General features: G+C 42.4%; 1 protein-coding gene across 1 annotated transcript in view; it reads right to left on the reverse strand.

Annotated features, from left to right (window-relative positions):
* SLC35F3 (solute carrier family 35 member F3) overlaps positions 1-12,162 on the reverse strand; it is a 401,913-nt gene extending 389,751 nt beyond the window's left edge. The window contains exons 1-2 of the mRNA XM_061162992.1: positions 12,110-12,162; positions 11,522-11,751 (exon numbers count right to left, since the gene is read on the reverse strand). Coding sequence (XP_061018975.1) covers positions 11,522-11,751; positions 12,110-12,162 — 283 coding nt within the window. The remainder of the gene's footprint in view (positions 1-11,521; positions 11,752-12,109) is intronic.
* Between the last annotated feature and the right edge of the window lie 12,763 nt (positions 12,163-24,925).

A 24,925-nucleotide genomic window follows, 5' to 3' on the forward strand; every position in this document is an offset into this window, starting at 1 on the left:
TGGGTCAAGGGTCCACTCCAATCTGATCCATGGTGTCCAGGAGAAAGATGATGCTAAGGGCCTACCCTGAAGATATAGTGCAGGGCTGTCACGGGGTCAGGCTGAGCTGGGAAGATATTCCCAAAAGTGTCCATGGCAACTATTCTCATAAAGACATGCCATTTCCCTGATTCACCTCTCTCTCCCCCAATATTTAAATCTTGCCTCTAGAACATGTTTTAACTTCCACTAACCCGTTTTCTCTTTTTCCTTGTTCATTTCTTCCAAATCGTTTCTAAAGTGAGGTTATCAGAATGAGGCGAAACACTCTGACATGAGCTGGGGAGTGGGATTGCATGCCAGTGTACTTAGGGGACCAAGCAGTGGGCACCCCAAATCTTGACAAAGGAACACAATTAGAAGAGTTCTGTGCCGGATAATCCTGGAAGACCCCACAGAAATGGAGATGGAACTACTTCTGTGTGTGATAAACGGCCTTTCACTAGTACATTTAACAAATGTTTATCGACTGAGGTGCCAGGTCTGGGATCTGGGAATGGAATGATCGTAATTCTATGTTCCAAGAGCCACACTTGAGGACTGGAGACCCAGTGATGAGCCTTGCCCTTGCACAGCTTTCCATCTGTACATTTCAGACACACAATTAAGCTAGCCGTGACAACATGTAAGGGAAGTGACAGTCTCACGGGAGTCCCGGCAAGGATACCTCACCACATCCAGCACGGTCGGGGCAGCTCCCTGGAAGAAGTGACACTTAGACTGGGCCCTGGATGAGTGAGGTGGCATTTGTGCATCAGGGGTCCTTCTGGTGACACACAGCAGATGACCAGAAAACAAGGTCAGTTTCTGCTCACAGTCCAGCTTCATCCTGCACACTTCTGTGATGCTATGTCCCAGCCGAGTTGGGGTGCATGAGCACCATGCCTCAGCCTGAAATGCAACTCTTCCCCCCACCTACTTCCTGTGGTTTATTACTCCTCCAGCTTCTGATCCGAAACGCACCACTCCAACGCCAACCTTTATCACCCCCTATTATTTCACTTGCCCCTTTCTCCAGTCTGTGAGATTTTTAAGGCAAGAATCTGGTCTCCCATAACTTATATTCTGGAACTTCCAGATGTTAGAAAAGTTTGCAAGAGACTTACCCTGTGATCCAGTGGTAAAGAATCTGCTGGTTAATGCAGGCAACATGGGCTTAATCCCTGGTCCAAGAAGACTCCACACGCCACGGAGCAACTAAGTCCGTGCTCTAGAGTCCGTGAGCTGCAACTACTGAGCCCGTGCCCCTAACAGCCTGGGCTCCACAAGAAGAGAAGCATCGCAGTGAGCGCCCGTGCACCCCAACTAGAGAGCAGCTCCCGCTCTGCAACTAGAGAAAGCCCACGCGCAGCAATGAAGACCCAGTGCAGCCAAAAATAAAATAAAATTTTAAAAGTTTGCAAAATGAATAAATGGAAATAAAGACACATTTCTGGATGCCAGGCAAAGGGCTTGATGCTAGATACACGTTATTTCATTTAATTCTCAACACCATCCTGGAAAACTGTTGTATTCGCCCCCGTTGTGTAGATAAGAAAACAGAGGCGGGAAGAGATGAGTAACTTGTCAGCATTGACACTGCTGGGATAAGAGGGCAGCTCCCAGGGCGGATTTCATTCCCTCCACTTCTCCCAACAACACAGAAAATACTGCGGTTCCTGAGGGGCTACAATTCCAGCAGCATCCTTATCAGCTCTCACGGAAACACTTAACAGAGTTCACAGCTCATACATACGCGGATTCATTTTTTAACACAACTCACCTGATTTTTTCCAGCCACTTAAGGAAAGGAGAAACACTCACCGCTGGAGTGATTTCTTTTAGACTAGCCACTTTGTAGAGATTCAGGAAAGACTTACGAAGAACAGTGAGAAATCTCCTTGCCCAAACCTCTTCTATGGCCAGGAAGACTATGTTTTCCTGGAGTAAGAATTTGGACCATTAGCAAACGGTTTATAACCAACGACCGATGATCTAAGTGTCCTGGAGACAAACGTGTTCTCTTAAAAAGAATCGTTCTGCATTTTAATCTTGTCTAATCTCAGAAAAATACTTACTAAATTGTTAGCAAGTATTCATATTCAGGAATAAAACTGACTCTCTGAGACGTTAGAAAATGTTATGCTTTATTCCTGCCCTCCAAGTTTTTTTCCTTTAAAATCTTTTCCATCTGTAATGGCATTTGCAGGAACACAGGTGGACCCAGAGATTGTCATACTAAGTGAAGTAAGTCAGAAAGAAAAGGACAAATACCATATGATATCACTTCTGTGTGGAATCTAAATAGGACATAAATGAACTTATCTACAAAACTGAATCAGATTCACAGACACAGAGAACAGACTTCATGGTTGTAGGGGAAGGGATGGTTTAGGAGTTTAGGATTAGAAGATGCAAACTGTTATAAATAAGATGAATAAGCAAGGTCCTGCTGTATAGCACAGGGAACTCTATTCAATAGCCTGTAATGAACCATAAGGGAAAAGAATATGAAACAGAATGCATAAATCTTTTCAATCTACAATTTCATATGCCAAGCTCCACTGTAAAATAACCTTTTACAACCAAATTATGCATCTCTTCCAAGTGGGTCATTTTTGAATTGCTGACCTGACCTTTACTATTTTGGGAGGATCAAACAGAAGTTGCTCACCATGAATTCAATTATACTATGAGCCACTGTTCCAGTTATCACTGGAAACAACATCAGCAACGGCTACTCACAGACTGGTCTGAAAGGGCAGAGTGAGAAGAAAGACTGTCCTTCTCCAGAAAACTCTCCCTCTCAACTTACAGAAACCCTTCCTAACATCTGAAACCTAAAGGACCCTGAAATATGCTTTTTCCTTGTCACTTCGTGAGTTATTCAATGCCTCCCATTTTCTACCTTGAGCTACAAAACCTCCCCCCAGATAAACTGGGCTTTGCTCAGTATTTCACATGCTCTGAGTCTTGATTCAAGCAGCCAATGGCGGGCCAGGATGGACCAGAGACGTGGTGGTCATTGGGGACTAGCCTATCCTCTACTCTACAAATGACTTAAAACTACACGCTTCAGCATTTTTTTTAAATCAATGGACAAAGAAGATGTGGCATAGACAGACAGATCTACAACGGAATATTATTCAGCCACAGAAAGGAACAAAATTGTGCCATCTGCAGAGATGTGGATGGACCCAGAATCTGTCATACAGAATGAAGCAAGTCAGGAAGAGAAAAACAAATATTAACACATACATGTGGAATCTAGAAAAATGGCAGATGAACCTATTTGCAGGGCAGGAATAGAGAGGCAGACATAAAAATGGACTTTGAACTGGAAGACCGCAAAGTGCACGGCCTTGTGTAAAACAGCTAGTGGGAAGCTGCTGTGTAACAGAGGGAGCTCAGCTCTGTGCTCTGTGATGACCTAGAGGGGTGAGATGAGGGGATGCGGTGGGAGGAAGCTCCAAGAGGGAGGAGGTGTATGCACACACATAGCTGATTCACTTCATTGTACAGCAGAAACTAACATATCATGGTAAAGTAACTATATCCTGATTAAAAAAAAATTATTTGTATTAATGTTCGCATATACCAGCGCCATGCACAGTACACGGAGTATTAAATGCGCTCAGGAGACAGGTGTTCTTCATTTTAAGCAATAAACATGACCTCTCCAAAAGCTATTCCTAGAAAACTTCTTTACTAGAAAATGCTGTAAGCTCACTATTTAAAAACATTCTTTAGGGAAACCTTTTGCAAAGTAACACATCCCTGCTAAAATGTAAATAATGTGTTTATTTTCTAGATGTAAGTATTTGTGGGTTTCTATTCAGTTAGTCAGTCAGTTCAGTCGCTCAGTCGTGTCTGACTCTTTGCGACCCCATGAATCACAGCATGCCAGGCCTCCCTCTCCATCACCAACTCCCGGAGTTTACTCAAATTCATGTCCATCGAGTCAGTGATGCCATCCAGCCATCTCATCCTCTGTCGTCCCCTTCTCCTCCTGCCCCCAATCCCTCCCAGCATCAGGGTCTTTTCTAATGAGTCAGATCTTCCCATGAGGTGGCCAAAGTATTGGGATTTCAGCTTCAACATCAGTCCTTCCAATGAACACCCAGGATTGATCTCCTTCAGGATGGACTGGTTGGATCTCCTTGCAGTCCAAGGGACTCGCAAGAGTCTTCTCCAACACCACAGTTCAAAGGCATCAATTCTTCGGCGCTCAGATTTCTTCACAGTCCAACTCTCACATCCATACATGACCACTGGAAAAACCATAGCCTTGACCAGGCAGACCTTTGTTGGCAAAGTAATGTCTGCTTTTTAATATGCTGTCTAGGTTGGTCATAACTTTCCTTCCAAGGAGTAAGCATCTTTTAATTTCATGGCTGCAATCATCATCTGCAGTGATTTTGGAGCCCTGAAAAATAAAGTCTGACACTGTTTCCACTGTCTCCCCATCTATTTGCCATGGAGTGATGGGACCGGATGCCATGATCTTAGTTTTCTGAATGTTGAGCTTTAAGTCAACTTTTTCACTCTCCTCTTTCACTTTCATCAAAAGGCTTTTTAGTTCCTCTTCACTTTCTGCCATAAGGGTGGTGTCATCTGCATATCTGAGGTTATTGATATTTCTCCCGGCCATCTTGATTCCAGCTTGTGCTTCTTCCAGCCCAGCGTTTCTCATGATGTACTCTGTATATAAGTTAAATAAGCAGGGTGACAATATACAGCCTTGACATACTCCTTTTCTTATTTGGAATCAGTCTGTTGTCCCATGTCCAGTTCTAACTGTTGCTTCCTGACCTGCATACAGGTTTCTCAAGAGGCAGGTCAGGTGGTCTGGTATTCCCACCTCTTTCAGAATTTTCCACAGTTTATTGTGATCCACACAGTCGAAGGCTTTGGCATAGTCAATAAAGCAGAAATAGATGTTTTTCTGGAACTCTCTTGCTTTTTCGATGATCCAGCGGATATTGGCAATTTGATCTCTGGTTCCTTGGCCTTTTCTAAAACCAGCTTGAACATCTGGAAGTTCTAGGTTCACGTATTGCTGAAGCCTGGCTTGGAGAATTTTGACCATTATTTTACTAGCGTGTGAGATGAGTGCAATTGTGGGGTGGTGTGAGCATTCTTTGGGATTGCTTTTCTTAGGGATTGGAATGAAAACGGACGTTTTCCAGTCCTGTGGCCACTGCTGAGTTTTCCAAATTTGCTGGCGTATTGAGTGCAGCACTTTCACAGCATCATCTTTCAGGATTTGAAATAGCTCAACTGGAATTCCATCACATCCACCAGCTTTGTTCATAGTGATGCTAAGGCCCACTTGACTTCACATTCCAGGATGTCGGAGGCCTGGCGTGCTGTGATTCATGGGGTCGCAAACAGTAGGACACGACTGAGCGACTGAACTGACTGACTGATTTCTTGTGAAGGACATACCTCAGCTGTGAACATCTTCTCCCAACTCTGATCCGTATATGATGCATAGAGTAAATGCTCTCAAAAATTTTGCTAAATGAGTGATTTCCCTGGTGGTTCAGTGGCTAAGACTCCATGTTCCCAACGCAATGGACCTGGGTTCGATCCTGGTTGGGGAACTAGACCCCATGTGCCCAACTAAAGATCCCAGATGCAGCCACAAAGAAAAAATTACAAGTGCTGCAACTAAGACCTAGCACAGACATATTAAATGAATAAGTAAAACTTTGCTAAAGGAATAAATGAAAATAAAGGAACACATATAGATGTTCTTTTTTTTTTTTTTCAGATGTTTTTTTATCCTGCATAAGAACCTCCGTCTGAGATCTCCAAGATCCACTACTTCAATCATTCTATAACCAAATGCGGCCAGTGCCCCACAGCATCCAGGGCCTGGGGCCTCCTTGTCCACTATTAGGATGGCCCATTCCTGGTCTCTGGTCCTCCCCCTGTCCTCCACAGTCATCTCCTCCCCTCCACAGACATCTCCTCCCCAACTGGTGTCTACCCCAGAGAATTATGAAAGGAAGAGGGAGGCAGAAGAGAGTCCAGCTGGTCATTTCTCTTCTGCTGTGGCCCTGGTGGGAGGGGAAAAGAAGTCACTAGAAAAGCTATCCAGGAATATAGAAAAATGGTATAGATGATCTTATCTGCACAACAGAAATACAGAACAAAGGTATGGACACAAAGGCAGTAAAGGGAGGGGTCAGATGAACTGGGAAATTGGCCTTGACATATACACACTATTGATACTATGTATAAAAGAGACAGCTAATGAGTACCTATTGTATGGCCCGGGGAACTCGACTCACTGCTCTGTGGCGGCCTAAATGGGAAGGAAATCCCCAAAAGAGGGGCTACATGTACACGTATAACTGATTCACTTCCCTGTACAGCAGAAACTAGTACAACACTGTAAAGCAACTACACTCCAGTAACAGTTTTAAAAAATGAAAAGCTACCCAAACTGTTCTGAATTCTCGAGCACTTTCTACAGGGTATCAACTTACAGTGAGTGGGTACAGAATCATGTTAGCTGCAGAAGCAACCAGTTCTTTGCAGAAGGTGGTTCCTTTTAGCCTGGCCCCTCTGGAAACACAAGACGCAGTCTAGGAAGAAGGAAGAGAAGGCCAAGAACTGAGAAGGCAGGCCTGCTAAGTGAGCCCTATCGCTCCAGGGAAGATAGTTCACTTGCAGCAGAAATTTGGAGTGAGGCTAAATGAGGACTCTTCACCTCTCCATGAAACATCTGGCATTGTCTAGAAACACTTTTGGGTGTCACAGCTCGGGGGAGGGGTGTACTATACAGGCCAGGGATGCTGCTAAACACCCGTCTATGCCCAAGACATTCCCCACCTTCATAATAAAAGATTATTCAGTTACCAAGTGTCAGTAGCATTGAAGATGAGAATCCCTGGGTTAAATAAAAGCTTGCCATCAAGAATTCTGGCCCACTGTGGCAAGGACCATATTTCAAGTAAAACAATCTTATAGTCAGGATTTCCATAACAACAAAAAAAGAATTCTGGTCCACGTGTATACCTATGACTGATCCATGTGGATGTACAGCAGAAACCAACAAAACATTGTAATTATCTTTCAATTAAAAATAAATAAATTAAAAAAAAAAAAAAGATTTCTGGTCTATCGTGGTTGTCAAGATGGAGGCAGATGACGGAGGGAGGGATTGGGAATTTGGGATTAGCAGATACAAACTATGATATATAGGATGGCTAGATAACAAGGTCTTACTATATAGCACAGGGAATTCATATTCAGTATCCTGTAATAAACCATAATGGAAAAGAAAATGAAAAGGGATATCTGTATAACTGAATCACTTTGTTGTACACCAGAAACTAATACAACATTTTAAATCAACTATACTTCAATTTAAAAAAAATCATGAAGGTTTGCCATAGGCACGCAAGATTATTTTAACTCTATAAAATCAGGCAATCCAATTGCTATATTAGAATAAACTAAAACCATTAAAAAAAAAAAAAAAAAGGATTCTAGTCTAGTCTATGGTTCAGAAAGCCAAAGATGGCACTCACCATGGAAGAATAAGGAAAAGGTAAAGCAAATTCCAACCTAACATAAGTGAGCATAAAGAACTAAATAATACAAAGCATTATGATGTACATTCAAAAGTTTTCTCTCTCAGAGGTCAATATTTCAGGTCATATCCATTCCGTTGTTCAACAAACATTAACTGAGCAACTACTTTGATTGCAGCCATGAAATTAAAAGATGCTTACTCATTGGAAGGAAAGTTATGACCAACCTAGACAGCATATTAAAAAACAGAGACTTACTTTATCAACAAAGGTACGTCTAGTTAAGGCTACGGTTTTTCCAGTGGACATGTATGGATGTGAGAGTTGGACTATAAAGAAAGCTGAGTGCCAAAGAATTGATGCTTTTGAACTGTGGTGTTGGAGAAGACTCTCGAGAGTCCCTTGGACTGCAAGGAGATCCAACCAGTCCATCCTAAAGGAGATCAGTCCTGGGTGTTCATTGGAAGGACTGATGTTGAAGCTGAAATTCCAATACTTTGGCCACCTGATGCAAAGAGCTGACTCACTGGAAAAGTCCCTGATGTTGGGAAAGATTGAAGGCGGGAGAAGGGGGCGACAGAGGATGAGGTGGTTGGAAGGCATCACTGACTCAATAGACATGAGTTTGGGTAAACTCCGGGAGTTGGTGATGGACAGGGAGGCCTGGCGTGCTGCAGTTCATGGGGTCGCAAAGAGTCGGACACGACTGAGCGACTGAACTGAGCTGAACTTTGGACCACATGCCTTCTGGGCTCTGGATACATGTACAAGTGGGAAGCCAAGGACTTCCTAAGAATGAAAGTGAAAAGTTTCAGTTACTCAATCATGTCCAATTATTTGCAACCCCATGGACTGTAGCCCGCCAGGCTCCTCTGTCCATGGAATTCTCCAGGTTACAATACTGGAGTGGGTAGCCATTCCCTTCTCCAAGGGATCTTTCCAACGCAGGGATCAGACATGAGTCTCCTGCTTGGCAGGCAGACTCAACCATCTGAGCCACCAGGGAAGGTACCCCTAAGAATGCTGTCCAGCAATATCTTTGTTCAGAAACAGGGAATGTGGAATCGGAGGACTGTGGCAACTGAAAAGAGGAATTCCACCCTTCCACCAGCTTATAGCTTAATTGTGAGTTGAATGTTACATACAAACCATCCCTCACAGACCTAGGGGCCTTTAGGATTTTTTAAAAAAACAATTCTTCACAAAAAGTTCCTTGGCTACAGGGAAATTCATTCATCTCATTGATTGGGCTCAGAATCTTGAGCAAAGATCATTGCTGCACTGTTCCCAATTACCTCATTTGTCTTCACTGCCCCAAACAGGAGCTTCCCTGATAGCTCAGTTGGTAAAGAATCCACCTGCAATGCAGGAGATCCTGGTTCAATCCCTGGGCCGGGAAGATCCCCTGGAGAAGGGAAAGCCCAACCATTCCAATATTCTGGCCTGGAGAATTCCATGGACTATATAGCGCATGGGGTAGCAAAGAGTCAAAGAGTCGAACACGACTGATACAGTCTAAAAATTAAGAAGGCAACAAAGAATACTTGGTCAGTCAATAATATCTGCTGCTATAAAGGCAACTTGGAGAAGGAAATGGCAACCCACTCCAGTGTTCTTGCCTGGAGAATCCCAGGGATGGCGGAGTCTGGTGGGCTGCTGTCTATGGGTCGCACAGAGTCGGACACGACTGAAGCGACTTAGCAGCAGCAGCATAAAGGCAGCTTACTTACACTCTCCACTAACCCAGACACCCTCACTGTCAACTCCCTCAGTGGGGACACAGAGAAGATGAACCAAAGGTGATGTCATAATATCAAGGATAAGGCTTGGAACATTCCCTAACTTGCTCTTGACACCTTGAGAAGAGTATTTTGTAATCATCATCTCTTCCAGTTTGTTGAGTGTAATTGTTAACCAACAAAATAACTCACTGATACCAAGAGACAGATAAACTTTTATTATTTTTTTCTACTTGGGTAGAAGTGGCAAACAACCAAAGGACTGCCCTAAAATGTATTTGGCTACATTAATAAAACATGAGCTTCTCTAAATTTAAACTTAAAATCCAATTAATTCATCAAAATGTCAGTTGTCACCTCAAGCATTTTAGTAAAAAGGAGATCTCTTGGAATAAAAAAGAATCTTCACAGGAATAGAGGGTGCAGTAAAGTGATATTTCTTATCACAATGACCACTGTAGCCTTGTCCCCTGATATTTACTCTTTAAATGAAGCCTCAGAGAAGGTATTTAAGAATACCACTGGTGGTACAAGAGACTCACTTTCCATATGGTCTTTTTCCTGACTTAATTATTAAGTGTGTTTGGAACAAACACAATCAATCACTGCTGTAAGCTCCCCACCGACACCCAGAGTCATGAACCTTGGTGAAAATTTCTACAAAGCACACGGGACCAGTCACAAATAGAATTACAATGATAAATCTTAAGACTTCAGGGCTTAAATAGATGATGCTAGGAAGGCTGTAATTTGTACAATTGTCTTTATTTAGGCAATTCTAATTTCTTATTAAGAGAGCTGAGAACAGAAATAAGAAAGAGACAATGTCTAATAGAAATTTAGAAAGCAGAAATAGAAACTGAGAGTCCTACCCTTATCTATAAGAGAAATCATTTCCAATGGGTTTTCATTCTCTTATCCTATACCCAGTGTTTCTCAGCTGAAAAGAAAACTTAGTCCCTTCCTTCTGTGATCCAAAGCCCATTTATCAGCTACAATTCTAGCATTAGCACTAGGAGATTGGAGGAGATGCAGATAACCTTTAAAGGTTGATATGGAGTTAAATGCAATCACTCTCATCCTTTAAAAACAAGTAAGGGCATAAAACAAAACATTATAAAATCGTATGCTTCTTCCTGCACATAACTTAAAAGTTACCAGCTAACCCCCAGCATACCATTGACCTCTGGCTTGGAACCAAGGGCTTTAGGGAAAAACTAAAGGTAGACATATTTTTAGAACTCAATATGATTAATTTACAAAAGCCTGATTTTTTTTTTCCTAAAGACTGATAAACTATGTTTCAATTTCAAGTACTGAAAGATAAAACCACATCTCAAAATCATTAAGCTGTTAGTCTTGATTACAAATGGAATGAAGCAATACTCATTTCTTGGACTGATGGAGGTGGTAAATGGCTCTCTTTCTGCTTGTAGAACAACAGTGATGGAATCACCAAATTATGATTTAGAGTTATAGGTTCCAGAGTTTGTTGTAGCCACCTTCTCTCTTCCAAATGAGAGAAAGAAATCCCCACCAAATTAGTCCTGGTCACACAGGTAATGTTTGTATAAACTGATCACAGCATTGCCAAAGCCATCAGCTGGAGCCACTAGCAAAGAAAAGTTTCAGCTGCTCCACCTGGAACCAAGCATTCATCTCTCAAGGACCAAATGCCAATCACTAGAATGATCCACAGGCAACCTCCAAACTCAGGACAAAGGGAATGAAAAATGAAGACCCCAGTAATTCCTGCATCATCAGGCCTAAGGGATCCAGGGAAGAGTTAAAATGCAGGCGTGCAGAGTCTGCTGTTTCTCACTAAGCCATCTGAGACCCTACCCGGGGCAGCTAACACTTTCAGATCCACAGAGAAGCATACACTGAGTTTCCAGTCTCCCGTGACATCTCAAGTGCAAGCAGATAAAGACAAGAGAGATGTCTGTGGGAAGGAGAGAGGGTGTTAAGAAAACGGATCAGAAACTCCCAAAGGTCCGAGAGAACCGTATCCAGGCCTCTTCCTAAAACTTGCAAACCTGGGTCTGTGTGTGCGGGCAGGACAGCAGGGAGGGGCTGGACGCGTGCCTGGGCGCGCTCCCGGAGATTGCTGAGCCAACTGCAAGGCAGATGCGTAGCCGACCAGGAAAATGGGCCCGGGGGCGGGGGTGGAGGCGCGGCGCGGGGCACCTGGGAGGGTATGGCGGGGGGTGGTCTTACTTTTGTAGCTCGTCGCCCAGGGCTGGTAGCCGTAGTAGCCGGTGATGCGCAGGATCCGCTCCTCGATGGACGTGAGCCCCACGGGCCCGCTGGTGAGGTCCTCCACCGAGCGCGACCATTTCAGATCCTCCTTAATCGCCTCGTCCACCACCAAGTATTTGAGCTGCCGGAGCTGGGGGCTGATGTCGGACAGTCTCCGGGGGCTGACGTCCGGTGACCTCCTCATGCCACTGAGGCCGCGGGCAGATTGGTAGGGAGGGACAGAAGGGGAGGGGGAGAATGTGGGTGAGATCCCAGGGCAAGCTGGGCGCAGCACGGGGCCCTCTACGGGCAGGTGCGGCCCTTCCCCGCTCCACCGCTCCCCCGCTCCCTCGGCAGCCTGGGCGTCGGGTCCCGTCTCCGGACCCGGCACTGGGCGCTTCGGGGCAGAGCAGGTTGGGGCGAGTGGCGAGGGAGAGGATGCCCTAAACTTCCCAAACAGCTCCGCCGCGCGCGCCGCCCCCTCCCCAGCTTCAGACTGCCAGTGTCCCAGCTGCCGAAGGCCACCCCGCCGCTCGCTCGCGCCCCCGCGCCCGGGGCGCTACTCACATGGCGATGCCTTTGCCCCTCGGTGCGCCGCCGGGAAACTCTCGGATCCCCATAGGCAATGTCAGAGTAGGGCCGGGAGCTCCCAGACTTGAGGCTGAGGGGCCGCGGGCCCCAGCTGCCCGCGGCCGCGGCCCCTGGGAAGGTGGGCGCGAGGCCCGGCGAGGGTCCCCACGCCGCCCGGGCGCGCCCGAGCCACGGTCGGCGAAAGCCTCGGCGGTGTGCGGCGCGATGCGGGCGCGGCGGCTCAGCCCAGCTCCAGCCGGTCCGCGGGACTCGCTGCAGCCCGCCGGCCGCAGGGCAGTGCCAGCGCCGCCCCCCCTTGCCTGTAGCCGCCGCCACCGCCCCGGGCACACGGCAGGCGCGGGAGCCCCCGAACCCGGAGAGCGCCGGCGGCGGTATGCGCTCTCGAGGCACCTGGGAGGACCGGAGGTGCCGGCCCCGAAGCGCGGGAACCAGGCGGGGGCGCTGCTGCCCCCCTTCCCGCCGCCCACGTGTGCGCGGGGCTCCCGACCCCGCACCAGCCGCCCGCGCTCCGCCCCGCAACCTTGGGGCTAGGGGCGCGCTCCTCCTCCCCTCTCTTAGGACCTATCACATCATTCTGTTCCTGATTCAGTAGTTCAGCTCAGTTTCAATCTCTCTTTCTCTTTCCTCCTTCTAAAATAATGAGCAAAAACTACTTGGAAAGACAGAAATCTGGTTCCAAACCCACCAAAATCATGCTCAGAATGCCAAATGGCATTTCATAGTCAAAGCTGAGACACTAGTGACTTGATTTATTGTGCTGTGGGCATCCTTCGGTCATCCCTGGCCCTCAAAGAGCTTACATTCTCGTGCTGACCCTGTTACTAAATCAGTTTTCTCTTCTTAGATTTCTACTTTATTTAGCCTCTAATTTTTTTTCTTCTGTCTGCAAATCATTCTTTCTAGAACACCTAATCAGCTTTCATAACTTTTTTTCTGTTATAAAAAAAATACATATAGGTTCATTCTGAAGAATTTAGAAAATACAGGAATAGGTAGAGACGAAAATACCCCATTTTTAGCCCAAAAGGACTACTTTGAATTAAGTAGTCCACAAATTTTTCCATTCTTTTTTTTTTCAATGCAAAATACCTTTTTCACAAAATCAGGATGGAATTGTACACACTGCTTTTGGTACTTTTTTATATTAAAATTATATTATGTCTCAGCAAATTAGGAATAGAGAGAGGACTTCCTCACATTATAAAAGACATCTTCAAAAACCTACAGTTAGCATCATACCGAATGGAAAGAAACTACCTTAGGTTAGGAGCATGGCAAGGATTTCTCAGCACTCCTCTTCAGTATTCTACTGCAAGTCCTAGCTAATGCAATTAGGTAAGAAAAGGAAATTTAAAAGTTTGTCTATTGGGAAGAAAGAAATAAAACTACTCTTTGTTCACAGATGACATGAATACCTAGGTAGAAAATCTCAAAAAATCAACCACTTGATTGACCTGGAACAGATATGAATTATAGCAAGATCGCAGGATTCAAAGTGAATGTACAGAAGTTAATCAACTTCCCATATACAAGCAATAAACCATTGTAATTTGAAACTGAAAATGTAATACCACCTACACTGGCACACAAAAGTACTCAGGTATAAATTGGGCATAATAGGTATTGAGATCTGTATGAGGAAAACTACAAAACTCTGAGGAAAGAAATCAGAGATGAACTAAATAAATGGAGAGAAAGTTCAGGTTCATTGGTAGAAAGATTCAGTAATTTTAAGATGTAGTTCTCTCCAACTTAACATAGAGATTCAGTGTAATCCCAATCAAATCCTCAGCAAGTTATTTTGTGGCTATCAACTAAGTGCTTCAGAAGTTCATATGAAGAGGCAAAAGACCCAGAAGAGACAACACAATATTGAAGGAGAAGAACAAAGTTGGAGGATTAACACTACAGTGCTTCAATACTTAATATAAAGCTGCAGTAAACAATGTGGTGGGGTACTGAGGAAAGAATAAATAAATAGATAACTGGAATGGAATAGAGAGCCCAGAAACAGTCACACAATTATGGTCAACTGATCTCTGACAAATGAGCAAAGTCAATTCAATGGAGAAAGGATAAAAGTCGCTGAGTGGTGTCTGACTCTTTGTGACCCCATAGGCTGTAGTCCATGAAATTCTCCAGGCCAGAATACTGGACTGGGTAGCCTTTCCTTTTCCAGGGGATCCTCCCAATCCAGGGATTGAACCCAGGTCTCCCGCATTGTTGGCGGAGTCTTTACCAGCTGAGCCACAGAAGAAGCTTGGAGAAATGATAGTGTTTTCAATAAATGGTGTTAGAACAACCAGACATCTACTTGAAAAAAAAAATGATCATAGGCCTAATAAAATATTAAAAACTCTAGAATATAATGTAGGAGAAAATCTAGCTAACTTTGGGTTTGGTGATGTCTTTTTAGATATAAGTATTCTCCATGATCAGAGAAGGCAATGGTACCCCACTCCAATACCCTTGCCTTGAAAATCCCGTGGACAGAGGAGCCTGGTAGGCTGCAGTCCATGGGGTTGCTAAGAGTAGGACACAACTGAGCGACTTCACTTTCACTTTTCACTTTTATGCATTGGAGAAGGAAATGGCAACCCACTCCAGTATTCTTGCCTGGAGAATCCCAGGGACGGGGGAGCCTGGTGGGCTGCCGTCTATGGGGTCGCACAGGGTCGGACATGACTGAAGCGACTTAGCAGCAGCAGCAGCATCCTCCATGATAGAAAAAAGTGGTAAATTGGACTTCATTAAAAGTAAAAACTTCTGCTCTTCAAAAGACACTGTCAAGATCATAAGATGATAAGCCACAGCCTTACAGAAAATATATGCAAAAGAAATATTTGATAAAGAGCTAGAATAAATAAGATAAATAACTAGGATAAATAAATAAGAACTCTTGAACTCAACTATAAGAAAATTAACAATCCAATTTAAAAATTGGAAAGATATCTGCACAAATATATCACCAAAGATGATATACAGACCATCAAAAAACATACGAAATGATGCTCAACATCATATTCCATTAGGGGACTGCAAACTAAAACAATGAGTAAGATACCACTACAGACTTACTAGGATGGATATAATTCAAAATACTGACATCAAATGCTGACAAGGATGTGGAACATCAGGAACTCTCCTTCATTGCTGGTGGAAATGCAAATGGTATGGCCACTTTGGAAGAGTTTTGCAGTCTCTTTCACGACCGAATATCTTCTCACTATGTAATCCAGCAATGGTACAGGTTGATATTTATCTGCATTGAGTTGAAAACTTAAGTTCACACACAGACCTGCACAGATATATTTACAGACGCTTTATTCATAATCGCCAAAATATGGAAACAAACAGTATGTTCTCCAATAGGTGATGGGTAAAGGGTGGTATATTCATATACTGGAATATTATTCAGTGATAAGAACTAGTGAGCTATCAAGTCGTGAGAAGACATGAAGGATCCTTAAATGTGTATTGCCAAGTGAAAGAAGCCAATGTTAAGGGGTATATAGTATATGATTCCAATTATATGACATTGTGAAAGAGACAAAGTTATGGAGACAGTAAAAAGGTCATTGATTACCAGGGGTTCCTGGTGTTTGTAGGGATAAATTGGAAGGGGAGGGATGAATGAGTGAGCACGGTGGGAGGAGGGGTTGGTTTAGGGCAGTGAAACTCTTCTATATGATACTATAATGGTGGATAAGTGTCATTTTACATTTGTTAAAATCCATAGATTGTATCAATACAACACCAAGAGCTAACCCCGATGTGAACCCTGAGGTATCAACTTTGGTTGATAATGACATGTCAGTGTCAGTCCCCTGACTGTAACAAGCATATCATACTGAAGCAGGATGTTAATATTGGCGGGGAGGCTGTGTGTGTACATGGGGGTGGCAGGAACTTGGGGGTTGTACTTCAGCAGAATTTTACTGTGAACCTAAAATTGCTGTAAAACGCAGTCTATTAACTGAAAAAAAATATATTTTTCAGCTTTTCAGTGTTATGATATTCTTCTAAAAGATTGTTTTTACTGGCTGTATTTTAATTTTTATGACTGCTATGGTCACAAAAGCAACAAAGCCATTATAAATAAAGTAACAAGTAATATCGGGTATATAAATTTAAAAAATCAATGTCTTTGTACATACTTTTTAATGTGTGTGTGTGGTGGGGTGGCTTAGGAATAAGGCACTTCTCTCTCCCTCTGTCTCTCTCTCTGTCTTTGTGTGTGTGTGTGTGTGTGTATGTTCTTGTGTGAAGAATTTCTTCTTGGTGCCTTCTTTTGAGACATGGGACAACTCTTCTTTTACCCTTGAACTATCTCATCTTAAGCTGGTCTTGAACTGGTGTTCCTAGAGCATCCTCAGAGTTCACCTGATGTTGGAATCACTCAGGAAGGTTGTTTAAAGTGCTGATTCTGAATTATTACCTGTGAGTGTGAACATGGAACTCTCCGTTGTCACTGATTCCCTGGATGGACTCTAGGCACACTAAGAACCACTCATGTAAATAAGAAGCGAAGTTTCATAAACTCAAAATCCTCCACCTTGCTTTTATAGGCACAAGGAAAGATCTGGGCACAGTCAGAAGAAGACAGGTGTCTCTCCTCATTCAGTCACCACATTCTGGCTACTGTAACCCTTGGCAAGGTCTTTGATCTGGGCCTCCGTTCCCTGCATAAGAAGAAGATAACCTTGCAATATTGTGATGAAGATAAAATGAGTTAATACATGTAAAGTATCTAGAATAGGGCCTGGCGCATGGCCAGGAACAGCACTTAAAATACATAAGCTATGATTATTAGCAATGCGGTCAAAGGTTGAAATAATTTTATTTTTGACAGTCACATCACAATGTTGACTCATGTCTAGGTTTATTGCCTAAATCATCTACATAATTTTCACATGTGCAGCTGCTAAGCCACATCATTCTCCTCTTTTTAAAAAATAAATATCATGGGATTTAGAGTCAGATAAAAATGACTTAAATAGTGGCTTCATGCACCAGCTAGATGACTTGTGGACCTTATTTAATTCCCTCAAGCTTCATTTTTGGATATCAACCTCAAATAGTTACTATAAAGATCAAATTCAAGTATATTAAGAAGTGAGCACAATGTGGAGCTGGGGTCACAAAGAGTCAGACATGACTTAGCAATTAAACTGAACTGAACTGAAAGCCTGGGCTTAGTACTCGACAAATGGTAGCAATAGCAATTATTGTCACTTCTATAGTGTTGCCACCTGCCAGATGCAGTCATTGCTGTAACACCTCAGGGTGCTTGGGGACCGTGATTTTGTCAGTCACTGCAATCACTGCCCCTACCTCACCAAGTATTCTGGGCACCTCTTTTATCTCCTTACCTTTCAGCACTCTCACCTCTGTGAGCAGTCCTCTTAAGACCTCATTCTGAAGTATGTAGCTCACATACATACTTCAGCCTGTGTGGTGTGATACCATACATGCATTCCCTCTTGGACATCAGGGCCAACAGTCTACCCTTCCGATCAGGTGTGGTCCACCAGCTTAACAGCATAAAAGCCCCAAGATGGGCTTTCCTGTTAACCATGTGTCAATCAATACCTGAAGCTTTGCCTTATAGCACAATGACTATCAGAAATGAGTTATTACTGGTGACATTATTGGCTTGTTTAATGGCATAACATGCTTCCCTGGTGGCTCAGATGGTAAAGAATCTGCCCATAATGCAGGAGACCTGGGTTCAACTCCAAGGATCAGGAAGATCACCTGGAGCAGAGAGTGGTTACCCACTCCTGTATTCTTGCCTGCAGAATCCCATGGACAAAAGAGGCTGGCAGGCTACAGTCCATGAGGTCACAGAGTCAGACACTACTGGGCAACTAACACTTCACTTTCAATGGCATGACACGTGTTGGGAATGGGCTCACATGGGGAAAATGATGGGAATTTAAGATACGTGGAGTGGATACAATATCTCAGAGATCATCTCCACCTTTGCATCAACTGGTTATATAGGATTTGTAAACTTTCTCCTTAGAGATGGTATCCAAGGTTTGCCATCCTTCTTCCAGCCAATAGGTACAAGGTTTTAGAGTTGCCCTATGGCAACAACAAATGGCAAATATAAAGATAAAGAAATTCTACTCAAGAACATCATCCTTCTAAGACTTCCCTGGTGGTCCAGTAGCTAAGACTGTGGGCTCCTAACACGGGGCGCGCAGGTTTGATCCCCGGTCAGGAAACTTGATCCCACATGCCACAACTATGAATTCACATGGCACAACTAAATATCCTTCATGCCTCCATGAAGATCGAAGATACCACATGCCACAAGACCCAGTGCAGCCAAATAAGTAAATAAATTTAAAACAAATGAAAAGAACATCATCCTTCTGCCTAGAGTGAGTGTCAGGTATGGTCAGAGCAACTAAAAAACCAGAATGCTGCAAGTTCATCTAACTTAGAGAGTAGGCCTTATAAATTTTTTATGTATACTTGTTAATAAATATTTTTTGTTTAATAGCTATATACATGTATGGTGCCATATGGTACAAGTTACTTTTATTATAACATAATAGCTGGGTTATAGGTTATTACCTTTCCATTTACTCATGTAAAATCTTTCATTGGCTAATACTGTCCACCTAAAGAGCCTAAGAGCTATGCATGAACATGTGGTGTTAGTTAGCAATACAACATTTACAAGGCAGTGTGTGCAGGAACTTTGGCTACCCCAAGAATGTAAGTTAGATCCTGATATAAGATCTGTAACATCTAGAATCATTAAAAAAACAATGGTAGGAATTTTTAAAAATCCTTTATACTGGTAGATCTTAAACTTTATCATTCTTCAGAATTACTTCAGATGCTAATAGATTAAAGACTTAAATATGAGATCTAAACAATAAAACTCCTAGAAGAAAACATAGGGGAATGGCTTCTTGACAGATATATACATATGTATATGTGTGTATATATATATATAATTTTTAATATTTATTCAACCCTAAACAAGAAAAAAAATTCTGCCATTTGCAATAAATGGATGGATCTCAAGGGTCCATATGCTAAGTTGAACAAGTCAGACAGAGAAAGTAAACACTGTATGATCTCACTTACATGTGGAATCTAAAGAAGGCAAACTCATATTAATAAAAAAAGATTAGATGTGTGGTTGCCAGAGGGATGGGAGGTGTAGAAATTGAGTGTAGTTGGTCAAAAGTTACAAACTTCCAGTTGTAAGATAAATAAGTACTAGAGATGTAACGAACTACATGATAACTCTAGATACCAACTACATGATAACTCTACATACCAATGCTATATGATATATTTGAAAGTTGCTAAGTAAGAGAGTAAATTCTATCATTTTGCAATGTATACATATGTTGAATCATTATGCTATACACCTTAAATTTATACAGTGTTGTATGTCAGTTATATCTCAATACAACTGGAAGAAAAATAAAATAAATTGGACATGAGTTTGAGCAAACTCCAGGAGATAGTGAAGGACAGGGAAGCCTGGCGTGCTGCAGTCCACAGGATCACAAAGAGTCGGACACAACTTAGCAACTGAACAGCAATAACGAAGTAAAACAAAATATAGATTCTCATACTCTATTCATGGTGGGGGGGGGTTTCCCCCCACCGAGCCTGGGAATGTGCATTTTAATGAGCATCTTTGATGAGCTGATACATATGAGCAATAAACTACAATCCTCATACTGTAATTCCTCAAAACTTGAGTATTTCAAAAATACTAATTTCTAAGACTCTCTCAAAATTTTGCAATAAGAAACTTGGGGGTATGGATTGCATATAAACATTTTTAAAGGCTTCTTTGGTGGTTTTTTAACACAGGAATCATGATTATTCTAAAGTCCTTGTTGGTTAGCTCCAACATTGAGGTAATCTATGGATATACTTCTGTTGTCTATTTTTTCTCTTGATAGACAACCATCATTTTCTTTCTTAGGTCCATGTCTAGTAATTTTTTTTGGATTCCAATCACTGTCATTTGAAACATTATACAGCCTCCAGATCCTATCTCCTACCAGAGAGATATTTCCTTCTTACATTTGATCCTTCCTTAAGAATTTATCATCATAATCCAGTTATGGATTAAACTTATCTGCAACTAAATTACAGTACAGTTCTACATCTGCTCTGCCTATTTCCCTTGGGCATATTCCTCCCAGGCTTTTGATTGAAATCTTGGCAGGTATTAATCTCCTGAGTTATAAAAGACTGCAGAAAATCTACTTCTGCTTTTCAGAGATTCCCAGCCCAGATCCCCAGCCTCTCCTTCATGCATTTTTAAAAACTGTTAAATATCTTAAAGAAAGATTGCTGGTGATCTTTAGATAGGACCTTTCTCCTATTGGATCTTTATTGCTTAATTCCCCACAAGACTGTGTTAAGGTTCCTTTTGCCTTAGAAGCTTTTGACCTGGCTTCAAGTTTCCAATTTGTCCTGCAACTCTGCTAAATCACTAAAGGTTTTACTGATTTCATCAATCTTTGGCAGAGACTCTCTTTCAAGGCCATTTTCAATTTTCAGCTTTCACCCCAAATTGGCAAATACTCCTGGAGGGAAAACAGTTGAGATCTATTAGCTCACCTTAGAAGAGTTTTGCTTCTCTGGAATACAAATTCACCTAATCATTGTTCTTGCCACAGCTCTCTGCTATGTTTACAACATTATTTACTTTTCAAGTTGTTGCAGTGAAAGTGTTGATCTGCCAAGACCTGGAACATCCTACCTGAGTGTAGATGTCTTCCTATATCTATTTATAGATATTTCTATACATATTTTTAGCAGAGACATCACTTTGCCAACAAAGTCTGTATAGTCATAGCTATGGTTTATCCAGTAGTCAGGTATGGATGTGATAGTTGGACTATAAAGAAGTCTGAGAACCGAAGAATTGATGCTTTTGAATTCTGGTGCTGGAGATGACTCTTGAGAGTCCCTTGGGCTGTCAGGAGATCAAACTAGTCAATCCTAAAGGATATCAACCCTGAATACTCATTGGAAGGACTGATGCTGAAGCTGAAGCTCCAGTACTTTGGCCACCTGATGTGAAGAGCTGACTCATTGGAAAAGACCCTGATACTGGGAAAGATTGAGGGCAGGAGGAGAAAGGGGTGACAGAGGATGAGATGGTTAGATAGCATCACTGACTCAATGGACATGAGTTTGAGCAAATTCTGGGAGATAGTGAAGGACAGGGAGGCCTGGCACACTGCATTCCATGGGGTTACAGAGAGTTGGACACGACTTAGCATGTCCAACAACAACAACAAATACATGCTTTAGTAGATATCTATACATAATTTTGGGCTTCCATGTAGCTCAGACGGTAAAGAATCTACCTGCAGTGCAGAAGAGCAGGGTTGGATCCAGGGGTTGGGAAGATACTCTGGAGAAGGGCATGGCAACCCACTCCAGTATTCTTGCCTGCAGAATCCCATGGACAGAGGAGCCTGGTGGGCTACGGTCTGTGGGGTCACGAAGAGTCGGACACGACTGAGCGACGGCAGTGCCACTATTACCACTGCACTTACTTTTTATGGGTCATTGTTTACTTTTCTTTTTCTCAAGCAGCATGTATTTATATTAAAGCTAACACATTTTATCAAGCTACCCTCATAAATTTGCTATTTTAAGATTCTTTTTTTTTTTTTCTTTTTCTTCTGCTAGCTCCTCTTTGACTCCTGGGCTAACGTGAAGGAAAGAGGTCAGGGATGGAGATAATTGTGTGCTGGCTTCATTTTGCTTAGTCAGCATTTTATTCATTTATAAATGACTTCAGTTCTGAGACTAGTGTAACAACAGTAGCAATCTGTATATCCACATGCTGTGTCAGAAGAAATCCTACTAATTTTTTAACCTGAATGAGGTTATGTATTTTTCATTTTCTGCCCATGATAAAAACTCAGCTAGTAAGTTCATCATAATGGGTGGTGTGTTAAAGTCAAACTAACCAGCTGCTGCTTATTAATCAGTAGTATATTCTGTAAATATGTTTCTAGAGTTTAATTTCTAAATCAGTAGATGAAGTTGATATCATTAACTTTTAAATATTACTTTACTAAAAATATGCTTTTTGACATGAGAAAGATGTATTCTTCACAAAAAGTCCAAGTACCTTGAAATATTTATGATATTAAGATATATTTATTTTTGCAGTTAATTAAACATTTCCAGTTATTAAACATTTATTTTATGCATACCTTGTGCAAGGTTTTGTGATAGAAGCTAGTAATACAAATGAAACATTTTCTGCCCTTAACGTACCCACAGTATAATAAACACAAACAAGCAAATAAATAAGCAACTGAAATATAGTGCAATAGAGGCCATGAGTGATGTATGCAAGACTCTATGGAAGCATGCAGGAAGGACTTTTGAGTCAGTACTGGGAGAAGAGTAGAGAAGCAAATGGAGTCTCAGGGAGATGTCATAAAGGTTTCTTAGATTAAAGAGAACACAAAGTAGTTTTGAGAAATGAATAAAAATTAGGAAAAGGAATAAAGAGGAGGAGCAGGAGAGGAAGAAGAAGGAGAAGAGGAAAGATGGGGAGAAAATGAAGGAGGAGAAGAGGGGGAGAGGAGGTGGAAAGGATAGAAAAAGAAGAGAGAGAAGAAGAGGAAAGAATAGGAAGTGGAAAGCAACAACATTACAAAAGGAAGAAGCCCTGGGTCCAAAGGCCTGGAGGGATGAGACATCAGCCTGTCTGGAGGGCAGTCGATGACCAGGGAAGCTGTAATAGCATGGAGGGGTGGACAGGGTCAGATAAAAAGGGCTTCGTAAACAAAGCCACCGTCACTTCCCAGGACTGCAAAGACAATATCTTAATTGGTCTTCCCATGTCCACTCCTGTCGACCTCTTACCCAGAATAATGATTTCAAAGGCCAGATGGATCCTGTCACTCAAGGCTTCAATGGCACCTCACTGCTTTAGGTTAGAGGTCTTAATCCTGCCCTGCCACCAGGCTGTAGCTTGCCTGTGCTCTGTCTGTCTCCATCCATAGCAGCCTCTTAGAGCCTGTGAAACAAATGTACTTTATGTGCTCCAGCTTCCCTGAAGGCTCAGATGGTTAAGAACCTGCCGGCAATGCAGGAGACCTGGATTCAATCCCTGGGTTGAGAAGGTCTCTTGGAGTAGGAAATGATAACCCACTCAGTAAGTCTGCCTGGAGAATTCCATGGACAGACGAGCCTAGCGGGCTACTGTCCAAGGGGTCTCAAAGAGTCAGACATGACTAATCGACTAACACTTTCACTTTCGCTGTCTTCCAGGGTACTGCACAAGACACTTCTCTGCCTGGAAAGCCGTATCCACCTCTACCTCCCCTATCTTTTCGGGTCCTTCAAGAGTCCTGTCTGTAACTCAGACTCTTTTTCTCCAGAAAGACTTTTCTGAACCTCCCAAACTGGATCAAATCCTTTCTATACAACCCTTTAATACTCTATAATTGCCTTTATAACCCTTATCAGAGCTGTATTTTTACCTGTTAATTTACATGATTATTTGACTAAAGCCTCTCTCCTCCACTGGCTCAAAGTTAAAAGAGGCAGAGATTGCTTTGCTCTCATTGTGACCTTTATATCCTGCATAATGCCTGTTAGGTTCTACTAAAACACAAAAAAAGATTTTTTTAAATGAATGAGAAAAAATGTTTAAATGAAGGAGTAAGACTATAATTGGACAGTAAGATATGTGAGAAATGTATTGCACAGTTTTCAAAATTTATTCTCACTTTTTGTTCCTCTTAGTTCCCATTTCTAGGTTAAGACTAGATTACAAGATTGCCAGGGGTGTGACTTCTATGATGAATTTCCTCCCAGTCTATCTCCTCTGAGGCTCTAACTTTCAGTCTTTCTACAATTCTAATTTTTCAACCCAAATAGTATGTGTAGCACCAAAATGTCCTAGATTCTCTGAGTTGGTCTTGATTTTAAGTATTCTGTTCTCTAAAAGCTCTCTATTGTCGAAGAATAATGTCCTAATTTTTGGTTCAGAAAATGTAGTCACTGTGATATATGTCTCTGATAAAGAAAATATATAGCTCACTTTTGATAGATGATAGATACATACATACATAAATAAGGGCTTCCCTGATGGCTCAAGCAGTAAAGAATTCGCCTGCAGTGCCAGAGGCACAGGAGATGTGGGTTTGATCCCTGGGTCATGGAGCAGGAAATGACAACCCACTCCAGTATTCTTGCCTGGAAAATCCCATGGACAGAGGAGCCCGGTGGACCATAGTCCAAAAGGTCACAGAGTCAGACAACTTAGCACACACACACATAGATAGATAGATAACAGATAGTGATAGATGTGGCGCAATGGTAAAGAATTTGCCTGCCAATGTAGGAGACACCAGAGACGCAGGTTAATCCCTGGATTGGGAAGATACCCTGGAGAAGAAAATGGCAACTCACTCCAGTATTCTTGCCTGGAAAATTCCATGGATAGAGAAGCCTGGTGGGCTATAATCCTTGGGGTAGCAAAGAGTTGGACGCAACGGGTGCTCACAAAGATGGGTGGGTAGATAGATAGATAGAATAAATGAATGGATGGATGGACAGGTACCACGCCTCTGCTATATTTGTTTTATCTTGTCCCTATCAATGGTAACATTCTTTAATATAAGGATCATGTTTTCTATTTATTCCTCCTATAGTTCAAAGATTAAGTGAATCCTGTTATTGGATTAACCAACAGTAGGCAGAAAGAGTAGATTTCTAATGTGGTACAATGTGAAGTAGGAAGTGAGGTCTTTAATTCCA

Source organism: Dama dama, chromosome 15 (genome assembly GCF_033118175.1).
Source record: "Dama dama isolate Ldn47 chromosome 15, ASM3311817v1, whole genome shotgun sequence".
NCBI classification, from domain to species: Eukaryota; Metazoa; Chordata; class Mammalia; order Artiodactyla; family Cervidae; genus Dama; species Dama dama.